Consider the following 24,625-nt stretch of genomic DNA (forward strand, 5'->3'; position numbering starts at 1 on the left):
AAGTTTATTTTTCTCTCTTCATCACAGTGCTGCTGCCTGTGTGATCCCTTCAGCTTCTCCTGTGTGCCTCCAAACTGGCAGCCAACAAGGGCCAGGCTCCTCATTCCCAGCACCCAGGCTTATTCTCATAATTCTCTCCTTACATGGGCTGCAGCTTGGGGGCACCGTGGGCTTGCCCAGTCCTGTCCCAGGGAGCCCCATCGCAAGTCTGAGGCTATTACGGCTCGTGCATCTCAAGGGCAATCCCTGGTTTGAAACCAAGCGAAAGTCTTGGAGTTGGAATGAGGACACCAAGCTGGGAGCTGAGAAGGAGGGGGACCATGGGGAGTTGCCATGTGAGGAAGGTCATGTGCTCAGAAGGAAAGCAGATGGGGAGAACTTCCCTGAAGCAGCATGCGGAGACCATTTAAAGGGGCTGCCAGAGTTAACTCTACCCACAGCGGAGAAATAGCCTAGGCAGGTGGCAAAGGAAATATAGGGAATTACAAAGGTTAAAGAGAACGACAAAGTTCGCTGGTCCTTTGTCCCCGGTTGGTAGTTAGATGAGTCTCTTCTTCAGGGAGTAGCCAGGTCAACCCAACCCTCTTCCTTTTATACCAAGGTCTTACTGAACTTACCTCTTCCATCATTGGTTGTCCCTGCTTGAGTATTTGATCTACATGGAAAATACCCTCCCTTAGCTAGGGCTGGATCAGAGAGTGAGAACAGACTGGACTTGTGTGTTCTCTGGACCAGCATTTTCTGATCTAGGCCATCCAAGTTCAGGGCTTGGGAAAGGGGAGAAAGTCTCCTAACTGGGAACACTCAGCTCCCTACAGGAAACACCATTTGGGCCATTTCTTGTAAGAAGCCTTCACAATAGTGTAATTTTGTCTCCCAAGAATGCAGGCTCCAAGTAGTCATTCTGGTCCTGACATACTTAAAGCAGAAAACTTTCTTGTGCTGTAAATGTCCTATTTTGGAGGATGTAATACTTCCAAAAGGACAAAACAAATCTATGTGTTCAGTTTCTGACTTTCTATGTAACTCTGACTTTTCTCTCCTTTAAGTCGCTCGATCACCTGCCTTTAGATCCTCTCCATTTTGTGCATGATCGTTTCCATTTCTGAGAAAAATGTCTCCAACTAAATTTACACCTTAGTTGCCACCAGGCTTTGTTTGCTGATCAGGTCACAAAGGTTTCTGGAAGCAAAATCAGACATATTAGTGTTTGTGAGTAAAGTTGTTTAGATCTATATCTATGTATCTGTGATATCTGTTGCTAGACGAGAATGAGTTAAATTGATCTTTAAGTGTTGAACAGCTGTGTCTCCTGAACCATTTTAGACATTTCTTCTGAACTTATCACTTCATGTCATAGGTTGGTCAACTTCTGTATTTTCACTACACACTTTTTTTTTTTTTTTTAAACTTTCGATATGGTTGCATGTCCCCCAGCCAGAAAATTCACTTAGCACTGGATCATTTTCCCTGGCACTGAGCATCTCTAGGGTGTTGGAATGAGTTTTTGTATACGAGTAACATCTTGAGGATTTGTTGATTTTGGAGGTGATGTTTGATTTGTCTCCGAATCCATTGTTGGAAACACATCCATTTACTGTCTATAGACTAGAGAGCTTTATAAATGTAATTTGAGAACATAGCTTCCACCACCCAATAATGGTTTTGGACCTTTACTGTATGGGTTTGTTACCTTCAAAGGGGAAAATGACCCCCACAGCACATCTGAGTCTGCATCAGAGAATTGTGTTCCATGGTCCCTTCTCTATGGGTCCCCGGATGACTTGGTGGGCACGGTTATAATGTAAACAGATGTAGTGGGTTGAGTGAATGGCTCCAAAAGTTCTGTCCACCTAGAATGTGACCTTATTTGTTAAACAGGTCTTTGCAGATGTCATTGAGGTAAAGATCTTGAGATGAGATCACTCTGAATTATGGTGGGCCCCAAACCCAATGGCAAGCCCTCAGAAGAGAAGAGAAGGGAAAACAGATATAGACACACAGAGAAGGCCATGTGAAGATGGAGGCAGACTGAGTTATGTTCCTATAAGCCAAGGAACACCAGGGTTACTGGCAGGCGCCAGCAGCAAGGAGAGACACCAGGTGACTCTCCCTCAGAACTTCGAGAGGGAATCAACCTTGCTGATATCTTGATTTCAGATTTCTGGTCTTAAGAACTTTCAAGAATACATTTCTGTTGCTTTAAACCATGGATACTGTGGTAATTTATTATGACAACCCTAGGAAATGAATACAATGGAGGTTGTCAAATGAAATATTTAACACAAGGAACGTGTTACTTAAAGCAAGGGTTGGCAAACCATAATGCCATGGGCCAGATCTGGCTGCTGCCTAGTTTGTTTGTTTTTTTTTTTTTTTAAAGATTTTATTTATTTATTTGACAGAAAGAGATCACAAGTAGGCAGAGAGGCAGGCAGAGAGAGAGAGAGGAAGGGAAGCAGGCTCTCCGCTGAGCAGAGAGCCCGATGCAGGACTCGATCCCAGGACTCTGAGATCATGACCTGAGCCGAAAGCTGCCTAGTTTGTAAATGAAGTTTTATTGGCACACAGACATACTCATTCATTTATGTATCATTTCTGGTGCTTTTATGTTGTGATGTCAGAGTTGAGTGGTTGCGACAGAGACTGTAAGACCGACAGTGATTAATACATGTACTAATATTTTTTTGTGTGCAAATACAGATTTACTTAATAGAGGGACAGCGATGGGGAATAGGGAATTTTATAGTGATTTCCTCTCTTCAGCCACGCTTAACACATCTGCTTTGAAAGTCTATGTGTTCATATTTCCATTTACTTAGAGTCATATCTCTCCTATAGAAGTGGAGATATTGATTAAAAGAAAGTTCAACAAAAACAACTGATCTATAGGATTTGTGTAGCCTCAAGGTAGATTGTTAGTTCATCTCCTCATTTTGGGTTCTTGGACTTAATGTGAATTGGAAGCATTATTAGGTTGGTAGGATTGAGTAAGCAATAAACATCCTCTTGGAATAAGGGAGAGAGCTATCTATCATTGTATTGAAGGTTTGTCTTTCCTAGATAGTCCTGGGTGCTTTTTATTTGATTAGCAATGAAGAGCAATTGGATGGGCTTTCTCTCTAAATGTGTGAAGGTCTCCTTTCTCCTGAACAGGAGAGGCAGTAACTGAATTGAAGTAGCACACACCCATAGCTTATTTATTTATGCTAATATAGTACATAAAAAGGCATTACCGCTGTGTGAAGGAAGTCATCCTTGGTGATGACGTATGCTTTTCTCCTAACCTTTTTGCCTTTTCTAAGCCTTTTAAAGTTTTCTAGGGAAATAAAGGTTTAGAAAGTTGGTCATTGACCTTCCATTGAACACTTCTGACTGCCTTTCAAAAAGACTCTTCTTACAAAATTTTTTCATGTCTCTTGAAAATCTACTTCAAGGGATTATTCAGGGGAAATTATCGTGGAGGTTCAAACATTGTTACAAAGATGTTCATCAAAGCACAGTTTACAGTGATGAATAATGACAAAGAACCTAAACTTAAATTTGAAACAACAATAGAAAATGGGTTAAATAAATGCTTTCATGCTGTGAGCTTACCAAAGAATATTTAATGACAGAGAAAGATGCTCTTGGTATATTTTGAAGTGGGGAAAAGGCAGAAAACACATCAGATGCATGGTATAGAAGAAGCACACAGGTGAATCAGGTCAACGTTTTAGGTGTTTTTTAAAAATACTTTTGCTTATCTTTATTTCCTAATGGTTTTTCAAAGAATATTTTTATGATAAGAAGAAAAAAGAGTTAGCTTCAGATGAGCAGACTGTCCCATCCAATACTTCATTGAGAGTTAAGAATGTTGGTTGATAGAAAAGTAGTTTTCTTCTTTTACTTCCCAGAAGAGCTGAAAGTATTTAAATCATTGCTTGCTAGTAGAGTACCTTTGGACAAGTGACTTTCTCCCCTGAGTCTTGGTTTCTTCATCTGGAAATGAGAGCTTTGAATTCACTGAATCCGGTCACCTATGACTAAGTGACGTGACACATTGTTCAGATCAGCCTTTGTCAGGCTGACTCGCTCACTAAGAAACGCACACTCAAAATGGAAGATAGGTCAGTTGTTGAGGCGGGTGTCAGCCACCCCCAGCCCTTAGACCCTGCACAAGGCCTGCTGGGTGCCTGAGCCCTTGCTTCCACTGATGCAGAAAGCCTACTTCCTTGACTGGCTTGGGAATGTTGGGTCAGATTCGTCCTTTTATGAGTGGGGTTTCCTTAATCCTCTTTGTCTTGATCAAGCTGTGGCAATGCATTTTCTTAGGGAAAAAAAAAAATCTACTTTTAAAATTTAATTTGTACTAAGCAGCCCCAGGCAAAGAGAGCCTGCAATAAACTTGGTGTCAATTTCATGTTTTGCCAAAGTTTGTGAAGTGCTTTGTTTTAGAAGAACTTACCATTTCTCTGTTGGGGCAGGTAATCATCAAACTGGCAAGTAGTTTTCAGAAAATAATAGTTTTCAGAAAATAGAAGCCTTAAGTATTTACATTTGGCCTTTATAATTTTTATTGTGTTCACTTTAATGGGGCCATTCTTTTCTTTTTTTTTTTTTTTTAAGATTTTTATTTATTTATTTGACAGAGAAAGATACAGTGAGAGAGGAACACAAGCAGGAGGAGTGGGAGAAGGAGAAGCAGGCTTCCTGTTGAGGGGGAGTTCCGATGTGGGGCTCAATCCCAGGATTCTGGGATCATGACCTGAACTGAAGGTAGACACTTAACGACTAAGCCACCCAGATGCCCCTAATGGGGCCATTCTTTTTTTTTCTTTCTTTACTTTCTTTCTTTCTTTCTTTCTTTCTTTTTTTTTTTTTTTTAAAGATTTTTGTTCATTTATTTGACAGAGATCACAAGTAGCCAGGGAGGCAGGCAGAGAGGGGAGCGGGGAAGCAAGCTCCCTGCTGAGCAGAGAGCCGGACATGGGGCTTGATTCCAGGACCCTGGGATCATGACCTGAGCTGAAGGCAGAGGCTTTAACCCACTGAGACACCCAGGCGCCCCTAATGGGGCCATTCTTTTTTCTGTCTGCCCCTTTCTATGTCCCTTACCTGCATCCCAACATTCCCTGGCACTGCCCAGGATGAAAGATACTCTCTTATAATGTGTTGAACTGTAAGTTCTTTCGGGATAAGCATTGTGATGTTGTATCCTGTTCCTGTCCTGTCCATGTTGTACATAGTGACCAAGAAGAGCTTTCAGTGTGAATTAAAGAGGGTTACAGATGGCTCTTCCAGATGGGACCCTATTTCCTAAAGGCAGGGTCTTCCTAATGTGATATTTTTACCTTATACGATTTCTTGTTTTGCTTGAAATTATAATCAACGAAGTAAAGGAACAGGATGCACTTTGATGCATGAATATGCTGGAACATTCTTGATGTTGGAGCAGGAATGTTGAGAAAAACAGTTCCTAGGATGATTCATTCATTCAGTCAACACATAATATTCATGGCCTTGAGGCAGCTCAGTCAGAACAGAGTGAGGACTTTTGGTGTCTGTGGTGTAGGCATCAAGATGGGAAGGGAGATGAAAAAGAGAAGTGACATATAGATTCTGGTGTATCCATCCATCCATCCATCCATCCATGCATCCATCCAACAGAGATGAAGCGATAGCCTACTCAGCTTCCAGTACTGCTATCGGCACTGGGAGCAGGGTATGATTAAGACAAGCAAAGTTGCATACTTTGCAGAAGGCAGAGCTTATAATAAGAGGGAGATGCAGACAATGGAGTAATTAAATACTGTCATTTCAAACAAGGAAAGCAAATGCTGGGGCTCCTAGGTGGCTCAGTTGGTTGAGCATCTGACTCTTGATTTTGGCTCAGGTCACGATCTCAGGGTCATGGGATTCAGCCCTGAGTCAGGCTCTTTGCCCATCATGCTCAGAGAGTCTCTCCCTCCCTCTCTCCCTTGGCTCCTCCCCCTGCTCACGCACACTCTCTCTCTCTCTAAAATAAACAAAATCTTAGGAAAAAACCCAAGGAAAGAAAATCCTATGAAGAAAAATACAACCATGTAAAGGGATGGAGGCTGATGGGGACACTGAGGGAAGGCTCTGTGGGAAGGTGGCCTGAAGAGAGACTAGAAGGGGTGAAGAGGCAAGAGAGAACTGGCATCGGACTGCAGTCTCATTTTAACTCCACCACTGTCTGTGCGACAGGGACCAACTCCCTCAGTGGCCCTCCCACCTGACTCTTGGTGAACTTAAGTAGCGTGTGTGACTGTACACTCAAGACAAACGTATTATCATTAATAATGTTGAAGGCCTGTTGCATGATTTGCATCAGGGACCTATGGAAGGATGGTGCGTGGGGGTGCTTTTACTGTTTGCTGCTCCTTCATGGCTGAAGGCAGCCACGCCCAGCTTCCTGGCATGGTCCACCTCTCTGAGGAGAACTTCTCAAAACACGGGGACTGAACAAAAGGAGGGACACTTAACCTCTGCATCGGATGGAGCGTGTTCGTGTGGGGGCGGGGGTGGGAGGGTCTCCCAGATGGGACAGAGACACCCAGCCATGTTTCCCAATGCACACTAGAAGAGTTTATTCAAAAACAACGCATTCAGTACTGTGTTTGGCACATGAGGCAATGAGGCAGGCATATTCACACGGAACAGGTACATCTGGGGAGCCGTCGAAGCAGATCACTGCGTTTTTCTTCACACACTACAGTCACAAGGTACACACGATCACCTCTACAAAAGAAAGACGCTTATCCTTGTTTACCAAGAAGGCAGAAGCTATTTACATGTTCCTCAGTCCAGCAGCGCTGGCTCCTTTCAGGTCTCCGTGGCCCCGTCCGTCTGGCACCTTGTTTCTCAGGACCGCTGAGGCTGCCCGTCCCAGGGGAGGGTGTCTGATCCAAAGGGCTGCAGCTTCTCCCCAAGAGCAAGGATGCTTTTGATGTAGTTGAGAAGGAGCGAACTCCTCAATGCCAGTCTCTCAGCGTAAAACGGCATTTTCCAAAATAAATGCATCAAGTGTGTGAGGGGAGGGTTAGGGTTGTGACGGTATAGGAAGCCTTTCTTCTCCCTGACGCATGCTTCTTGCTCATTTCTTCAGTAACTTACATTCACTCTTCTCCCACCTTTTGGTTTCATCATGACTCTGAAAAGAGCTTTGTTCCTCCTTCTACCTTGGTATAACATTCTTTAAAAGGATGCTGAAATGAAGTGGTGAAACCAAGGAGGTCAATTGAGAGAAGGTATCACAAACATTCTTTTGTCTCGATCTCTGATTTATGCTTTGCAATGGATTATTAGCTTCCCGGAGGCAGCAAGGTGTGCTCAAGTAAAGTCCGCGGTTGGGGGACCCGGGACTCTAACTGCCGTTAACTAGCTGGGCGGGTAAATCATTTGCTACCTTCCCGACCTCAGCCGACTCATCACCGTGTTGAAGATGTCGATCTGGGATCTAGACCTGAGAAAATGTCTAGAGCTGGGACGTTCTGCTCTGCGCGTAGTTGACTCTCCTCTGTGAGCATACGAGGCTGCGTGGTGATGGTTCAGTATTTTTGTTCTGGGTCCTGGGAGGATGTTAGCACTAATTGCTGATGCTTGGTGGTTGGATCTCAAATCATCAATAAACCCCTCCCAGGGCTCTTGGCTGTAAGGCTGCTTTTTGCATAATAAGGGCTTAGATTTGGATTTTGAAATGTGGTTAAAGGGTGTTTTGACCTGGAGACCAATTATTCTAAGCCTTGCAAAATAACCTAGGTTCCAGATTTCAGAGGGAAACTTCCCCTTTCCTTTTTGAAAGTACTTCAGTGACTTCATCCCACGTCTGCACGTTGATCTAACCTCTCTTCTCATCTCATCTACAATTTTTCTAACCTACTTCCTTAGCTAAAAATATTGTGGGAGTGACTGGTTCCTCAAGGCTGGTTTTGCTGTGAATTTGTTCATAATAAAATGGGGCCTACTGTCAAGTCCTTTCTGCTTGTAGCTATGGACTTATCTCTCTGGTGTCCACAAAAAACAAAAAACAAAAAACAGGGAATGAAGGTATATTTTGTGCCAAGGCTACATGCAATTTGTTGAATACAGAAAAACCTCTGAGCAGGTACCTGATTTATTTAAAACAAAAGGTAGCTTATTCAGTACAAAGAAGCAAGCTTGTTTCAAAGACTGTTAAAGAGTGCAGAAAACAGAGGGGTACCCTGGCCTTTTAAACACAAGATAGACCGTGTTCAAGTTGAGTTTCAAACATCTAGAAATGCCTTACAGACCCTGAAGGATATTTTACTACAATAAGGAAAGTAGATTTTCTCTGTTACGATCTAATTTTGATTTACTACCTACAGAATAAAAGCCCATGTCCACTTATGATGTTTAAAGAATTATATCCATTCTTTTTCCAGTGTTGTCTTCCAAAGGATTAAATCAAATCTACCTAAGAATGATTTCCATCAGAAAAACCTTTAATTTGCAAACAAAGCTTGTCCTGTGGCTCACCAGAGTGTCTGATTTCTAAACACTCTGTTAAGTAGGGCATTCACTTAGAGCCAGCGGGAAGAAGAAGAAAATTTGTCGTACTACTGCTCAATGTTCAGAGAACGTCAGTGGCCAAATGTTTGTTGGTAGTTTTTCCCGGGGTCCAACCTTCCACTAGCATAGCTAAGGGCGAGGGTCACCTGATGGCTCCCTCTACAAAGTTTACCCATTGGTGGTCTTATTTGTGGTCTTTATTGTCCATTAGAAACTTTCTGTGGGCAAAAAACCCCAGCCGAGAGCATACTCAAACCTTGGGCCTGAGGCTTAGCAGATGTCCCTTGGTGGGACAGAGACCTTTAAACCATGGAGCCTCTGCAGGTGTGGTGGGGCCAGCTGAAACTACTGGATGGATGTCTGTTCTTCCCCTGTTCCCGTGCAGGCACTGATTTCTGGGTGCTGTGTCAGAGAATGAGGAGCAAGTGAACCAGGAACATGAGAGATTTGGGGAAACAGGCAATGGGCTATAAGATATAAGGAAAGATCAGCCAAACATGGTTGGAACTGGCAGTTAAATTAAAGAACATTTACCTGGAAGCTCACCCAAAGGACGGAGTGGTTTGTTGAGAGGTTCTTAAGAGTCACATGGCTAGGAAATATTTTGCACACCTTAGAGTCCTTAGCCTCAAGGACCCAATAGTATACTAAAAAGTAGTAGATTTAACCGGAGTAGAAATACCTCCTTGCGGGGAGGGGGCACTTGGGAGTTTCTCCAAAGCCGCTGCTAGCCTCTCCTGTTTGGTTCTTTCTGACTCAGAAGATACTCAGGCAGTCCCGGGCTTGCGCCAACTCCTAGTGGCTCCTGAAAGCGTGTTGTTACATATTCACCTGGTTAACAGTAAGTTCATAGCTTGAAACGGTCAATGCCGAGAGTATTGATACCATGGGGATCAGCAGTGCTGTAGGTCAGGGCTCCCCCTTCTCCAGAGCCAGCTGTTACGTGGTTAGCAGCACGCCAAAGAGCTACAATCGTCTGAGTTCCCCAGAAAGAAAATCAAAGGAGCCCTTTAGTGTCTCTGATGATGTATAATTTGAAGGCTTTGCATGTGCACAGCTGGCAAAAGGAGCCTGACCAAAGCTTCATTAGCACGGTGGCACCTTATCCAGCAGAGGCTGGCCCAGGGCAGCCAGAGACCGCTAGCTCAGCTGCTCCTGGAATTTTATACTCATTGGTCTTAGAATTTTAACTTTCTTGCATTTCCTTTTTTTGATTGGTTTTGTTGTAACCTGAGGATCTTTGCATTTGGGGCATTACCTGTCAGTTGAGAAATCAGACCCCTTCAGGAATAGTTTAGGCTCTGGGAATGACATCCAAAGTAGAATCTGAATGAATCATTTAACATCCCTGTTTCTTAGTCTGTTTGTAGAGTTGAATGACCTGAGATCTGCCTCTTCATCTGAAATATCAAAAGTGAACTATAAACTGCTGGCCTTGGGGCAAAGTATATTAAAGCTATGTCCCTCACTCCAGCTGTCTTGAGGCGTGTATCCATTCTGACTGAATTAACCAGTTACTGTTTGCTTACAAATTAGTGACAGGTCAATTCAGCCAAAACAGTTGAATAGTTGAGTCACTAAGACTGTATCTGTATAGCTGTGTATTATGATAACTTCAAGCAACAGATGTGATACTTAATTGCCTGAGGAGTGATAAGCATTCAGCTACTCTGGTCAAAACTTGGTCTATATGATTTCGCTATATATTATTTGTTTCCAAATGCTGGCGACATCAGAATCACCTGGGAATCTTTGTAAGCTTAGCTTATCCCAGGACATTCTGAGTCAAAGGTCTGGGGTGGGGTGCCAGAGTTGTGTCTTAAAGAGCTCCTCGTGTCCTACAGCTTTGTTTGCTGGTGGATCAGCCGCATAATCCAGGTCCTAACCCCATAAACCCATTGTAATCTCAGATTGGAGTCAGCTTTTCTGCGACAGGCTCTTCACTGTGATTCCACTGTAATTAACAACATGAGAATGGGCTGCATTGAGGATAAAAACATCTATTAAAATACATATCTTCAATAATAAGTCAACACAATAAAAACAAATTTTAGGAAATACTGTGCAATACAATAATAACATTCTAAAATGTTTCCCATTTCCCATGTTATGTCTATGTGGCAAAGCAATCAGAGCAAGAGAGGCATATTTAGTCATTTTGGTCCTTGGTGTCAATTCACCCGTGGCCTTGATTAATTGGGCCACAGAGCCCAGATAGGTCAGGCAGGTGGCCCAGGGGCTTTAAGTCTCTGGCACCTGTGATGCTCCATCTGGGTTTTCAGCCACATACACACAGTCCCAACAATCTTCGTAAGCAAAAGGACAGTTCTGCATATTCAGGAAGAAGTAGAGGCTGATACTTTTGCCTGGCACATTTAAACAATCAGAGGAAAAGGACTTAAGGATCCAGGTTTATACAGAAAATTGCTTGGTCTGTTATTTTGCACATGAAGACTCAGCTCAATGTCATTCACTATTATTTGCACATCTTCTTAGTATATTGAACTAATGCAATAATGCAAAATCTGCTGTTGAAATTACAATGTGGAAAGCATTGACAGAATGTATTCCTGATCTTAACGGACACCCACTGAAAATAATACACATGGAACAATGCAACAAGTGAACTGTTTGGGGGTGTTTTCCAGCTTAAATAAGCTGAATAAAAATTTTAAAAAGAAGTACATGACTATTCTTAGTATTCAGCTTCAAATTATACATCCATATTGCTAAGACAAGGTTTGATACGGTGAACACTGAATTACTGGATGACATTCCAGCCGTCAAATATGAACTGTTAATAACTAAATTGTGATTTACCAGAATCATGATTGACCAAGGGAGTTTTCTCTCATTTCAGGCGAGAACGTAGGTGATTACCAGTGGGCTGTTGTATGCCTAGGCAACAAATAAATACTGCTTTACAATGACAAATAAATACTTTTTTTCTAGGGTGGGAAGAAGAGAATACATTTTCCTCCTTTACAGTCTGACTTATTTTCTGTACCATGAGTACCCCAGACTATAATACATTCTTTTTGGGCCCACCTTCACTTAATACTAATATGGAGGAGATGAGGAGTCACACTTTTTCTTCTGATAGTCTGTGCAATCTTGGGAAAATCACTTAGACTCCCTATTTCTCCATATCTCATTTGTAGCATCAAAGATTAGGACTAGAGAGGCTGAAAGGCTCCTTGACTTCCCGTATCCTATGGTTCTACAATTCCATCTCTGCTTCCTCCAGCCCCAGGTTAAGCTTTCTTTGTGTCTGAGAGTTCCTAATAACTACTGCTTAGCCCAAAGTCAGAAAAAAAGCTCTTCCCTTCTTTAACTTCCCCACCAAATTAGGTTAGTCATGGCACTCACATTCGTGGATAACTAGAGGCCTGGGCACAAGGAGGCCGAGGAACCTCTCCCCTTGCACGTCCTGGCTGGCAGCCCCATGGTCACATGCCTGACATCAAGGTCACAGGCAAATGGTACAGCAGTCACAGTCAGCCCTGCTAGGCACACAATACTAATAAACACAGCACTTTTCAATGGTCAAGGACACTTGAGACGTGGAAGCAAAGGCAGAGGAACTGTAACTTTTAATCAGCGAATGTGGGGAAGATATCTGGGTGTGGGAGGAAGACTTGGTGTCTCATTTTAGCTCTCTATCCCCTGGTTTAAATGTCTGCACATGACTCTCAGAACAACCAATGAAATATGGTTGAGGGACTGGCATTAAGCTGGTCATGAAATGTGGGCTTTTTTCTCTCCACAACTGATCTGGTCATTTGTATTGTTATCATACATACATGGTCTTGAGGGTTCTGTAGTGAAATTTATCGCAAGAGCTGAGGGTGAATTCTGCTGTGAGGATCCCAGGCAAAAGGATGCACTTAACCTAGAACAAATAAAGCAAGGGCAATACACAAGCCAGGGGTCTGTATCTGGGTTGAATTGGGTGGGGGTACTTAATAGTCCTGTCTGCCCATTTCACTGCTCTTAACCACACAGCCCCGGAGTTCTGGTTACTTATACCACCGCCTTTTGAATCAGGACTCATGGGACCTGCCAACTCTTTTGGTGGCGACAGTGGTTATATAGGTTTGATCTTTGAAACAGTTTTTAAAAACAAGAAGAGAGAGCGTATGATCAGCTAGAGGCTGAGTTTCTCTGTGCTGGAATTATAGGTCAAGGGTACAACGAACAAAAGAAACAACAGCAAAAGCTGCCATATATTGAGTGCTTACTACATGCTGAAAACTGGGATAGATGCTTTATTAACACTCGGGGTCTAATTTTTGCAACAGGAGGGATATAGGCTGTGCAGAAAGAATTTATAAGGTATGAGAATTGTGGTTAACCACTATGGCATGGCCGGAGGCTTTCTTCAGAGATCTCTGAAGAAAAGGGAAGGGTGGTCTTTTGGATCAGTTCCAGAAAGTCATACCTGGAAACAGGATAAGCCTGATCTCTAAGCCCTCTGGTTCTGGGAAACCAGCCTGTTCCCTCAGTATTCTGAGTTCTTGTGAAAGCGACAGATGAAATGATGTTGGAAGATGGAAAAGTCCTCTCACTCTGATGTTAAGACGGAGCCAAGAGCAGCGTGAGATGTTAAACATCTTCCTGAACTTGAAAAGACAAAAAAAGCCCAAACAAAACAAAAAACAAAAAACCCACAAACCAAACAAAAAACCAAAACAAACCAAAACAAACAAACAAAAAAAAACCCCAAAAAACTGCAAACCAAAAATGGCATTATGATGAGGTCTACTTTAAAAGTACAATAAGCTGTTTTTAGGGATTTTGGTCTTTTTGCTCCTTCAGTCTGCCTGGTTCAAGGTGTCTATATATTTATATTTAGGGAAATCTAATGGGCACATTGGGATTAAAACTCTAGAGTCAGGATCTGGCCTGTGTAACACTGGCATTTATATCACTTAGCTGTAACCAAATGAACTAAGTGCTTAGAAGAGCCAACTAAACACTTCTGTCAGTTATCAATCTTGCAGTGATCCTAACAGAGCACAGCACAGGCTCTGGAGTACTGTCCTCTTCACAGTGACCGAGAACAAGCATGGGGGGGGGGGGGTTGATGCCCATCCAATGATACCAGTGAATTTAAAAATGTTTTTTACTGTCTCCTCTTCCAATTTTTTCAGGTATTGAGCTGTGTTAATGTTTCCCATTTTGAAACATCCATTCCTCTTTTTCCTGTCTATTTGGATTACCATTCATACAGCCTTTTAAGGTGTGTCCCTATTGGTAACACATTCAACCCTGTACAGTTTTTCTTTCACTAGTTACCATCTGGACCAATGGAAGCTGCTCTGATGAGCTTTCTGAAAAACATGAGAACAAGACAGCTGCCCTTTCGGACCAGAAGGCAGATGAGCCTAAGAATGATGCCTTTTCTTACTGTATGCGGTTTAACTTTGGGGATGGTGATACCTTCCCAAAGAGGGACAGTGAGCTGATGACAGAACTAAAGCAATTATTTCAAACAGGTTTGTAACATTACAAGCAATCTAGAATGAGATTTCTGGAAAAGAACAAGCTACTCCACCCAGATGTATTACAAATGTGCTTGACTGGCATTTGGAAAGAAGAAAGAAACTCTTATTAAAATTTAACATCAACTTGGCCAGACTTTGGGCTGAACTGGAACAACCAAGTGCTGCTCAGTGAAAAGCCAGAGATGGGAGTGATGTGATTTCTACTTCTGAGGCGGATATAATAAAAGAAGAAAATGGCCAACTAATTTCCTTCATGCCAGGGCTAGACAGCTCAAATTCCAAGGGTTATTTTGTATCAAATCCTCCTATTACCCATTGTTTTTTCCTATGAAATGCTTAATTTTTAGATATATAGATTTAGACATGCAGATTCCAGTGGGAAAAGGGAGTAGCCACAGTCTACAAGTGTCTTGCAGGGAACAAAAAGTTCTGAGAGGTGCTGGTGGACACAAGGATGCTGAGCGTGACCTCACCTCAGCCTGTTCACATGGGGCCTGTCCTGGTCAACTTCAAATCTTCTCTTCTGTTCTAACCCACCTGCATTTCAAAGACTCTGAAAGGGCACCAGGCTTACAAGGCTTTAGGGTACACGGGATTCCATAACAACTTCTCAGCGTTCTTCCTTTTCCTCTATGTGTTCCAGACTCTTAAGCTGACTCATTGCCTCTATGCTCAGAGAGAATTCCCGGCCCAGCGCTTGGGCTGAGACTGTGGGAGGCACCAGACTCAGGCTGGAATGTGCTTGCAGATGTGGCGATAGAATGATTTGCCGTAACGGCACTAACGTCAAGAGTCGCAATGCCACCCACGACATGAATTTTCTTTATGATAGGGAAGGATGCACTGATTTCTATGCCACTCACCACGGAGGGACCGCTCTGCAGTGGAATGACTGTGCAGGCCACTGAGAACTTCATAAGAGGCATATCTTATCAAAGTCATCCTAAGGGGATCCAGCATGATTTTGTCAGTCGGTCATGAAACATCAAAGTTACCCAGAGCTTTGAACACATCAAACAAGTACAGATGCAACACATACAGGCAAAGCTAATTTAATAGGATTCCTAGCAAATTATTAAACTCCGCAGTGGTGGGGCAGTTGGAGGGTTGTAGGGAAAGAGATGGAGAACAAGAGTGAGAAAGAGAGAGAGTGAGAGATGAGCGATGCAAACGATTCTTTTGTTTGTCTGTTTCCATTTTGAAGAGTCCGATCCCACCCAGGCAAAACTGAAATCCTGCCCAAACTATGAGGACCATATCTCAAGGCTGCGGAAACTACAGCTCTCATCCTCATAAAAAAACGGGAGGCCATTTATTATCAAAATACAAACACGAAAATACTTCACACCATTTCGTTAGCAGCATAGTTCCAGATGCAACATTCCCTTTATCAATCAAGTTTAAATCATGTGGCTTCAACTCGTTTGTCTTGCCAAGACCCTTAAAAGAGCAGTGCAAAAGGAGGGAGAGACGCCATCTTTGCTTTTCAATGGCAGACAATCTTTATAAGGAAATCTCTAGGGTTCTATTCTGAAGACTATTCCATTTGATTTGGGGCACTTTTAAAATGGCCGTTTGGCACTTGCTGTTCCGAGTCTTAGGCACAGTGTGACAGAGTCAGCTTGGTGAGCCCCTCCCCATGCATTCGGTACAGCAGCTGGAATTCGGCAGGCAGCTGGTGGGACTCCTGCCACTTGGTGGTAAATTTGGTTCCTTTTTTGTCATAGTAATGGTATGGAAGATCTTCCCTTGTGTTGGGGTCAAATCCAAAAGGCCAAAATCCATACAAGTGGATCTCTTCACATATTGCTGATGCCAGGGTGTACATGAGAATGCCTGTGCTCAGCCGTTTGGGTGACAAATGTTTGTTTTTCCAGTACCTGCGGAATAATAAGTACATGTGGTTTCAGAGGCCAGTGTTGGTTCCACTCCGAGAAGGTCGCCGTGACTGGGCTGGGAGGTGGATTTGTACAGGGAACTTAAATAGTCCTTGCCTTTTTCTCCTCCCCCAGAAATAGTACCAGCCTAGAGTCTGTCTTTTAGACCACAGAACAACTCGGGGCAGGACTGGCTACATAATTCGTGAGACCCAGGGCAAACCACTGAGAATTTCAAGGGGGCGGTAGCTGAGCATTAAACCAGGCCCTGGAGCCTCCTGAGCACAAGCTTCTGTGTGACCATGTAGGCCGTTCCTGCTCCATGCCAGCCCTTACCCCCGGCTGTCCTCAGGAGCCGTGGCTCTGCCTCAGTGGTGACAGCTCAGAAGGCCAGCACTGAGAATGACTCTGCTTCTCATACACAAAGGGCCCTTGGAAGTGGGGAGGAGGTTGTTTAATCTAAGAGCACCTCCTGTGTCCCTTTCTTCCCCAAATCTAGAGATTAAATCCTTCTTCTTTGGTCTAGAAAGAGTGTGGGGACTTATGTTTCCGTACCTTCTTATAAAAAGTCATGTTCCCTGTTCTGTTGTTGTCTAGCTAGGTGGTCCTGAGCCCTCCTTTAGCACGGCAGGGCCTAAGAAAAGTATTTGAGCCCTTTCTGAATTTAAAAAAAAAAAAAGCTAAATTATGGCTATTTTTTCCTTCCATATTTAGACAGTAGCTTGAAGCTTCCTGCCTATACCACCACATATTTGAGACCGCAGGGAGTCTGTGTGTGTGTGTGTTTGTGTATCATTGACTATGCAGCAAAATGAAACTATTCATGAATCAGGTTTCTATGGACTGTATTTCCTTCGAGTTTTCATTGAACCAATGTGTTTGGTTCAAGCCTGAGTGGCTGGGAAGCATTACCGCTAACTCCACAGCACTTTGGGAAAGCTGGGGGCAGAGTAGGCCACACCAGGCCCATTTCCTGAAGTTTCTAAGCACATGTAGTTCCTTCTTTACTACTGAAAAGCTTCACACACAGATCATTCCCCATTCCAGTTGAAATTTAGAAGTTTAGTCTCAATCTTCTTACCTAAGGAGTAAGAATGACTTCTGATGATTCTTTTGGTATGGCCAAACTTAACTACAGCAAGAGGGATGCAAAACGAGGAGGTCAAAAGACCACAGGAGGACAGGTTAGCAGGAAGCCTGGCTTCAAATTCTGTTTTTGCCCATTTGGGGCAGTGACCTGTTGTAAATAACTCCTTTTCTTCGTATCTCAGTAAACTCATCTTTAAACTTAGGAGTTGGGCTATATTACCTCTCAAAAAGATGACCATACATTCCAGGAAGTTAGGACAGCCCCAAATTATGTTTGTTATCCTGCTGTAATTATTAATAGCACCTTCTTTCTTGCAAAGACAAAATTCCAGTTTGGGCTGCACATTATGGTCCTAACCCTACCTGTTAGATACATACCACTTTATTAGATGATGATTCGTCCTTCTGTGAGAGGTCAACTAAACAGATCTTACGTTTGGGAGGTCTTAGAGGACTACAGGATGGGGACAAAAATTCTTTGAATTCCCTGGTTGCCAGTCCTCCCAGAACCCACTTTAACTTTTAGGATGATCTGGACAGTATGTTAGGACATGGAGGCTACTTACACAGGGGATATTAGGATTGAGGTAGTTTCCCCAGATGGTTTAAAGGAAAATGAGTCTTACAATTAATTTTGCTTTATAAAATGCCCTGGATTAGTGGCTCCCAATTCTGACTATATATTAGAATCATCTGGGGAGTTATTAAGAAAAGCGGGAACCTGGACCCTTCGCCTCCTACCTCCAGATAAAGTACATCAGAATCCCTTGAACTAGAGCCCAGGCAACAGTATTTTTTTTTTTTCTTAAGTTCTCCAGGTGATTCTAGTGTACATCCAGAGTTAAGACTCATCAGAATAGATGAAAATATTGTCTTTCTGGTCAATCTCTCTATCAAATTATAAGGGATACCAACAAGCTCATAAAATACCCTTCACATGTTTTGGCACTGAAATCCCAACTGATAAAGGCTGATTATATAATTTGTGATCTACCTAGGTGTTTTTCTGATCTTGGACATCGACAAAACTCCCAAATATCAATTAAAAAGAGGCATTTTAAGTCAATTGCATCTTTTTTTAGAAAACTGCTTGGTTTGCCTAATTTCGCCGTCGACATTATGGGGACCTAGCCATCCATTTGAAGAAAATTCTTGATTTGGGGGGATTTCTATGACTACCTGTTAGGCTTGCCACCAAGGGAGGGAGACAGGGAATAGAGAGGGGAGGCTGATGAAACACCAATCCCGCCATTTGGCACTCGGTTACCAGCTGGGGGTAGAAGATTACACTTCTTACCTAGAATGATTCATTCTTTCTTTACAAAAACGTAAGAGTTTGCCCTAAAGTGCTAAGCTAACCACAGGTAACTAACCGGATACCTCCCACCCCCAAGAGATTACAATATTCATTTGCCATCTGGTGGGGTAAGACTTAAAGGCAATAAAATATACACACCTGTTGACATGTTGCATTATATTTCCAGGCCAAGCCAATTGGACCTTTAACTGACCTCTGTGTTCAACAAAAAAGTCAACTAATGTCCTGGTAACAGTTGCTGAAGTATGGAAGAAAAACGCAGGGATCCAAAGAATGGCCCCATCGAGCTTTTTTAAACTGAGGAAAAAGTTGTTACGGTCCTGAATGGTCAAAAGATTGTTGTAATATTTTTCCAGAATGCTGGGGTTGAAGGTGGTAAGGTTGGTTTTCCTTCCAACATCTCTTTGGAAAGCCTCCGTAGGGGCGAAATTGCAACGGAAAACAAAATCTGACTTATCTATTTCTTGTCCACACCGGCTCCCTGTCAGGATCCCACTATTTCCAACCACAGCACAAATATTAAAATGCTTATTCACAATGGGTGACACGTCTGGAAGCAGTGATCGGAAGTTATTGCTAATAGAGAAAACGTATTTATGGCTGGAATAATCATAGTGCATCAGTTGTCCAATCCGAACACTATTCTTGGTCAAAGAAAAATTTTTTATTACATCGACATGCTGAAGAATTTCTTGCCTAAAATGAAAAGAAATTCATTAAATGCATCCCATTCAAAAGAATTGATTTTGCATCTTATGTCTTACACTGCCATTTCATTCAGACAAGAATCGTAAGTACATTGTATCCAAGAAAGATTATACATTCATAGTAATTGTGGTGGCTAGGGGAAGGACTGCTTCAGAATGGACAGACGTGCTAATCTCTCAGGCAAGTTCTGGTTATAATCCTTCAATCCTTGTAAATGTTCTAACTCACAGTTTTAGCTGCCATTCTGCGGTTTTCTGTCCTACATGAAAAGTGTATTTGATCGGGGTTGGGGGGGCCTTGGCCGAACTGTGTCAGAAAATACAGGGAGACAATTTACACAGGCTCCAAAGAGCTCACATTAACGTACAAACATTAGTGACTTAGAGTTTGTAACTAGGGACTACTTGTTTGCTATTGGACTGCAGTGTTCAAGGAATATCAGATATCGCTGGTGTCCAAATAAGAGCCAAATAGATATGAGTCACTATAGTACTATTATTACAATATGGAAGTGGTAGTATCAGTGAGTGTAGCTGAATATTTAATAGAAGTGAGATGATAATCTCATTAAGGTCCTTTGAATAATGAAACAAGAACAGTTTCCTACTTGATTATATAGAAACACAATTTAGTTGGAGTAAGTTAATCCTTAGAAAAAAAGGCCATGATAAACCCTGAAAGTGTATGCATAGAGGATATGCATAGAGGATAAACAAGGCAAGGGTGATACTTAGCACCAGTTTCAGGTTGCTTTCATGTTGAGCTTTAGGTAAAATTAAGCATTTCCTCTTAAAGTTTCAGCTATTTAAAATATTTAAGAGAGACCAGTAACATGTTACTTTGCTACTACTTCTAAGAAATCACATTGTGAATTTCCAGTGGGTTTTTTTTCCCCCTAAAAAACAGCAGGATTGAAACTAAAGGTGTGTATCATCACTTAACCTGGAATTTTATTTTAAAAAATTACATGTTTGTCAAAGTATAAAGCCACATAAGCTGAAAGCTTTAATCTAGAACTTCCAAAGTTACCTATGTTGTCTTTACAAACTATTCTTTGCCTACTATAAACGTAAAGTAAATCTAAAAGGATACTGGGAAAAGTAAAGACTTTCTAATAACTGGATTGAAAGGAAGGAGGTTTTGAGAAGGAAATATCATTCTGACTGGTCATTTGGGTCACATGGCCTAGTGTAGGAAGAAAATTTTTATTCAGTTAGGAAGATGTTTTAGGGTAAGTAAAATGTGTACTATCATTAAAGTTTTCAGGGTTGTCTGTAAAATTAATATTGGACTAAACCCCCATATTTTAAAAGAAAGCCACTTCTTTGGTTTTCATATTGGTCATTGCCATGGAGTAATTTTTGATTAAACAATTCCAAAAATTTTAATACTAATCACATGGCTATATCAGCTTTTCAAGTAAACCATATTTTCATGACACCTTAGATATTTAGTGACTTTGTTTTAATTCTGTCATTAGCTTAAAATAAAAACAAGTGTGGTAACTACAAATGCTAAGAACAAACACAACCCTATAAATGAGTGGTAAAATGAGTATCTGTAAAATAAGTATTCACACCCCTAATGAATACACTAGATGGCTCACATTCCATTTAGCAGCATAATAATCCCACCAAGAAGGAAGGCGTAGTGACTTATCTGGGGTTGTGAAGAGGAAACCAGAAATCACTCAGGATAATAAATTTGAATAAATCTCATCCTCCCCCCACACACACACCGCACAACATACATACACGTGAACTCCCTCATGTATAAATGAGGCTGTTACAAGACAACCTATAAAAATGATGTTAGGTAGCTTTTACAATATGTTAAAGCCTGTAAAGGTTTAATGAAAACAAATAGGGAAACCAAAACAAAACTGAACTTCGATACCTGCATATATTTGGGCCAAGATTTTTCACTAGTAATTGATAGGGATAGATTATAGTATTTGCTGTGTATTTCAGGGTGAAGCAATTCTATTTTATTTCATTTTTAATTTTTTTTCCTCGGAAGGAGACTGAAATGTATTGTTGAATGGTCTTGAGGCAATTAACTTTTTAATTTATTTTTAACGGATTCACTTTTTTTAGTAGATGGCTTTGGCAGTATTACCCGTGCATGTTAACTATAAATTATTGTGTTCAATTAAGGCCAGGTTAGGGGGGATATTGGAAATATCTTTTTCTCTTACATTCATTTGGCCTTCTTGATGTTTTCTTTTTGAGGGGACACTACATACATAATAAAGGGTTCCCAACCTGCCTTTGTGCAGTCAGGCCAAGAAGACAATGCAAATAACACCTCGGGGTGGGGGATAGATTTTTGTTGTTTTGGATCATTTTGTTTTGTTTTTTTGAACTCCAGAATTCAAAAACACCTTTCGGATCGTTTCCCCTATCCTACCTTTGATGTAAAAACGCTGTCCGATTAAATGTCCACTTAGAAGGTTTCTCTTGGAGTTCGTGGGTCAGAGAATTCGTAATGGGCACAAATGACGGATCTAGAAACTTCAGCGCAAATTGTGACCTGGAGAGGAGCATGAGTACACAGACAAACGTGCTGGCCTTAGCTGGGGGAAGCAACGTAGCCATTAAAGCCCAGGCGGCTGGGGGCTGGAGGAGGACACCTGGTACACGCACTGGTTCCATCCCGCCTGAGGCTCTCTCATTTGGTCCACTCTCCGCTCCCACACACACCCAGGGGGGAAAAGAAAACTAGGGAAATCTGCCTCCATTGTCCATCCCTCCGGGTCCGGGAGAGACCATAAAATGGCCGTCTCGCGGAGAGCAGGGGCGGGAGCCCGGCACACTGCTGGAGAATGATGCGCCCTGAGGACTAGGGAGTCAGCACCGCGGACAGCGGCCGCGCCTCCGCTGTCCGACCCGCGACGCCCCGGCTGTCCTGGCGAATTGATTTTTGGAGAAAGGGCAGAGGAACCCGGAGACTCAAGAGAAGACTGGGGAGGGCTCCTGCCTTAACCTCTTACTTCCCAAGCCCAGTCTGACTTCACTCCCTGTCCCCTGGCTGGGGACCCCTGGAGGCCGCTGGCCAGCTCCACTCTTCAGCCAAGGTGGGGCTTCTCTAGGTTCCGCACCTCTGGCCCGCTTGGACCACAGGTTGCAGATAGTACACCTGCCCCTCAGGAGGTCCTCCTGGGAGAGCTCCTAAGGGTCACTGGTAGAGGCAGCGGTTCTCGATGAGTTGCGCCAAGCTGAGCCGTGCGCTTTCCCAGTCCAGCCCCTCGCCCGGAGGTGAACTGGACTAGTGGCGAGGGTAGGCGGCCCTTAGGAGGCTCGCTTCCCGCAGAGGGCGGAGGAAATTCAGAAATCCCGGAAAGGGCGGGGGGGGGGCGGGAAGCGGTGGTGGCAGCAGGGGGAAAGGATCGAGGTAAAATACCCCAGGGGCTTCAGGAGAATAGACCCGCGCATCATTTGATGGGGTGGGGCGTGGGGGAGAGGAGTGAGGACGGCGCAAGGGGAATCCAGCGCCTGCGCCATTAAATCGGCCCTGGACCGCCCGGAGTCCGGCGGTGGAGTCCGCGGACGCTGCACCGGGTAGGCGCTCACCTCACGCACGTCCATCTCCGGGTTCAGCGCCCCCTCCCACCCGCCCCCCACGTCGCCTCTCCCTCCACCATCATTCTCCTTAAGCCCTCCCCCATTTTTGAAATGGGGGAAGGGAAGAATACGAGAAATGCAATCACATCAATTAGGACAACGGCTTTTAGGGGCTTGGGGTTAAAAAAAAAAATAAAGGAGAGGGGGAAGGGAGAATCAGAGAGAGGAGTGGAAGGACCACGCAATTATCGTGCCCAAAGTGTCTGGGAGAAGCCCAAACACTCCTTCTTACCCACCACCCCCAGAAGCCAGATACCCGAGGGCGCTCAAATAGAGGCCCGCACTCACCGGAATCCCGCGTGGAACATGTACATTCGGGGCGCCCCTGGGTTGGCGTACTTGGGAGTGGTGAAGATGTTCTCCTTTTTCAGGGACACGTAGCTGATGAGCGATAAAATCAGCAGGGCGACGCTGAGCATGACCAGTCCCAGCACACTGGCGACCCGGGCCATTTTGCAATTTCTCATCCCAGGCTGGGCTGAGATCAGGGGAAGCAGGGAAATCGGTCCATTGAGCGGCCAGCAGCTCGCTGGCGTGTCAGTGTGTGTGTGTGTGTGTGTGTGTGTGTGTGTTCGCGCGCGCGTGTCAGCGTGTGTGGCGGGGGAGGGGGACCGGGCTGGGGAGCCGCGGAGGCCCAGGGGGGATGGTGGGGAAGGGCAGGAGCCCTAGAGAGAAGCCGATCCCCAAGACAGGGCAGAGCAGGGCCAGGAGGCTGGGCAGGAAGATGGAGGGTCTGCGCGGCGGCGGCGTGGGGAACGAGCGCGCTGTGCGTCCCCGGCAGCCTGCTCAGGCTCCCCCGCGCGTTTCCAGCGAGGCTGCCATCTCCTCCGCCGCCTGTAAGATAAATGTGATTGGAATAATGTTACAGTTCGATCTAAGCACAGGATTTAATTAATGAACTCTAATCTCCCAAATAAGCGGGGGGAGGGCGAGAGATGGAGGAGGGAAGAGGGGTAGCCGAGGGAGGGGAGTCGAGGCTGGAAGGCTGCAGCCCACGTCCACGGGCTCCCCGGGCGAGGCTTCGCGCGAGGAGGTGCCCGGGGGGAGACAGAAGCCCAAACTTGGCTCAACGGACCGTTCATTACTTTATAAATACATTACAGGATAGGGTGATCAACCACTGGGCTTGCTCATGGAGGTTCTACACCAGCTGCGTGCTTCTCCTAAAAGCAGAGAGAGTGGTTTTAGGAAGACAGACCTTTAAAGTTACTCTCACCACCACTGAGGCACCGCCCTGGTCCCCACAAGGTAGCACGTGTCCCAGCAAGCCAGCACCCCAGCCAAGAAGCTCTAACAGCTCCTGGGCCAGCCTGCCTTGTCAGCCCTTAAAACCTCCCCAGAATTTTCCAGACTCTCTCCCCTCTCCACTTGGAATGCCCACCACATACATTGTTTCTCACTAAAGGGTGGGTAGTGCCTAGCACAGTTGGGAGGTAAGCTGTGAGTGTGGAGGGCCTGGCTTCTCCTTCCCTGTCTTTGTCCCAGCTCATAGCAAGTTGTCAGCTGGGCAGTGGCCCTGAGTGGACCAGGCCTGGAGCAATTCTCCCTGATTTCACTGTACACTGGCCACTTTCCTGACCTGTTCCTGGGACCTGGACTTGGGGATGGGCCACCTACTTAGCCCTGTGTGGCCCAGAAGCTGAAGGCATTATAAACTTTATAAATGCACAGAACTCTCTTTTGAAGGAGCCCGAGAACCAGGCTGCCCCTGAGGGTGGACGGAAAGCTCACTGCCTAATGCTTTGTATTGCTTGACCTTCAGCTTGTTTCAGAATATTCATATGTTGCCTGTTTTAACACCCATTGGAAATAAAAATTAATAACTTTTCAGGCCGGCTGCTGGATTCTTAGTGGCAACCTGCATGTTTCTTGAGTTCTGTTGTTTGCAATTATCTTGTGGCTTTTTCTACCCTAGTCTTTTCTTGGCCTTGTTCTCCCAATACTGGTCCTTAAGCACTAATGAAAGAA

General features: G+C 43.9%; 1 protein-coding gene and 1 long non-coding RNA gene across 3 annotated transcripts in view; one reads left to right on the plus strand and one right to left on the minus strand.

The window, feature by feature from the left end:
- The window catches only part of LOC131811457 (uncharacterized), a 52,081-nt gene extending 33,450 nt beyond the window's left edge, over window positions 1-18,631 (plus strand). Inside the window, exon 3 of the long non-coding RNA XR_009345949.1 lies at window positions 18,493-18,631. This is a non-coding gene — a long non-coding RNA (uncharacterized LOC131811457). The remainder of the gene's footprint in view (window positions 1-18,492) is intronic.
- On the minus strand, window positions 15,200-23,725 carry ST8SIA3 (ST8 alpha-N-acetyl-neuraminide alpha-2,8-sialyltransferase 3). 2 transcript variants are annotated; one of them, XM_059140041.1, is made up of 4 exons: window positions 22,946-23,719; window positions 21,444-21,566; window positions 18,465-19,022; window positions 15,200-15,922 (listed from the first exon to the last, which is right to left on the minus strand). In XM_059140041.1, exons 1-4 carry the CDS (start codon window positions 23,122-23,124, stop codon window positions 15,640-15,642), a joined length of 1,143 nt encoding a protein of 380 aa, XP_058996024.1. In that variant the 5' UTR covers window positions 23,125-23,719; the 3' UTR covers window positions 15,200-15,639. The 2 variants fall into 2 exon arrangements, with proteins under 2 accessions (XP_058996024.1, XP_058996025.1); XM_059140042.1 differs by lacking the exon at window positions 18,465-19,022 and having other exon boundaries at window positions 22,946-23,725.
- Between the last annotated feature and the right edge of the window lie 900 nt (window positions 23,726-24,625).

This window comes from Mustela lutreola, chromosome 11 (assembly GCF_030435805.1).
Source record: "Mustela lutreola isolate mMusLut2 chromosome 11, mMusLut2.pri, whole genome shotgun sequence".
NCBI classification, from domain to species: Eukaryota; Metazoa; Chordata; class Mammalia; order Carnivora; family Mustelidae; genus Mustela; species Mustela lutreola.

What these genes read in the sequence shown, in the direction of transcription:
- ST8SIA3 (XM_059140041.1), bottom strand. Translation starts at nt 23,124, where the DNA reads ATGAGAAATTGCAAAATGGCCCGGGTCGCCAGTGTGCTGGGACTGGTC. An exon ending in ACAGCGTTTTTACATCAAAG is followed by an intron (nt 19,023 to 21,443) that starts GTAGGATAGGGG and finishes TTTTCATTTTAG; the next exon opens with GCAAGAAATTCTTCAGCATG. An exon ending in ATAATGCAACATGTCAACAG is followed by an intron (nt 15,923 to 18,464) that starts GTGTGTATATTT and finishes ATTATTCCGCAG; the next exon opens with GTACTGGAAAAACAAACATT.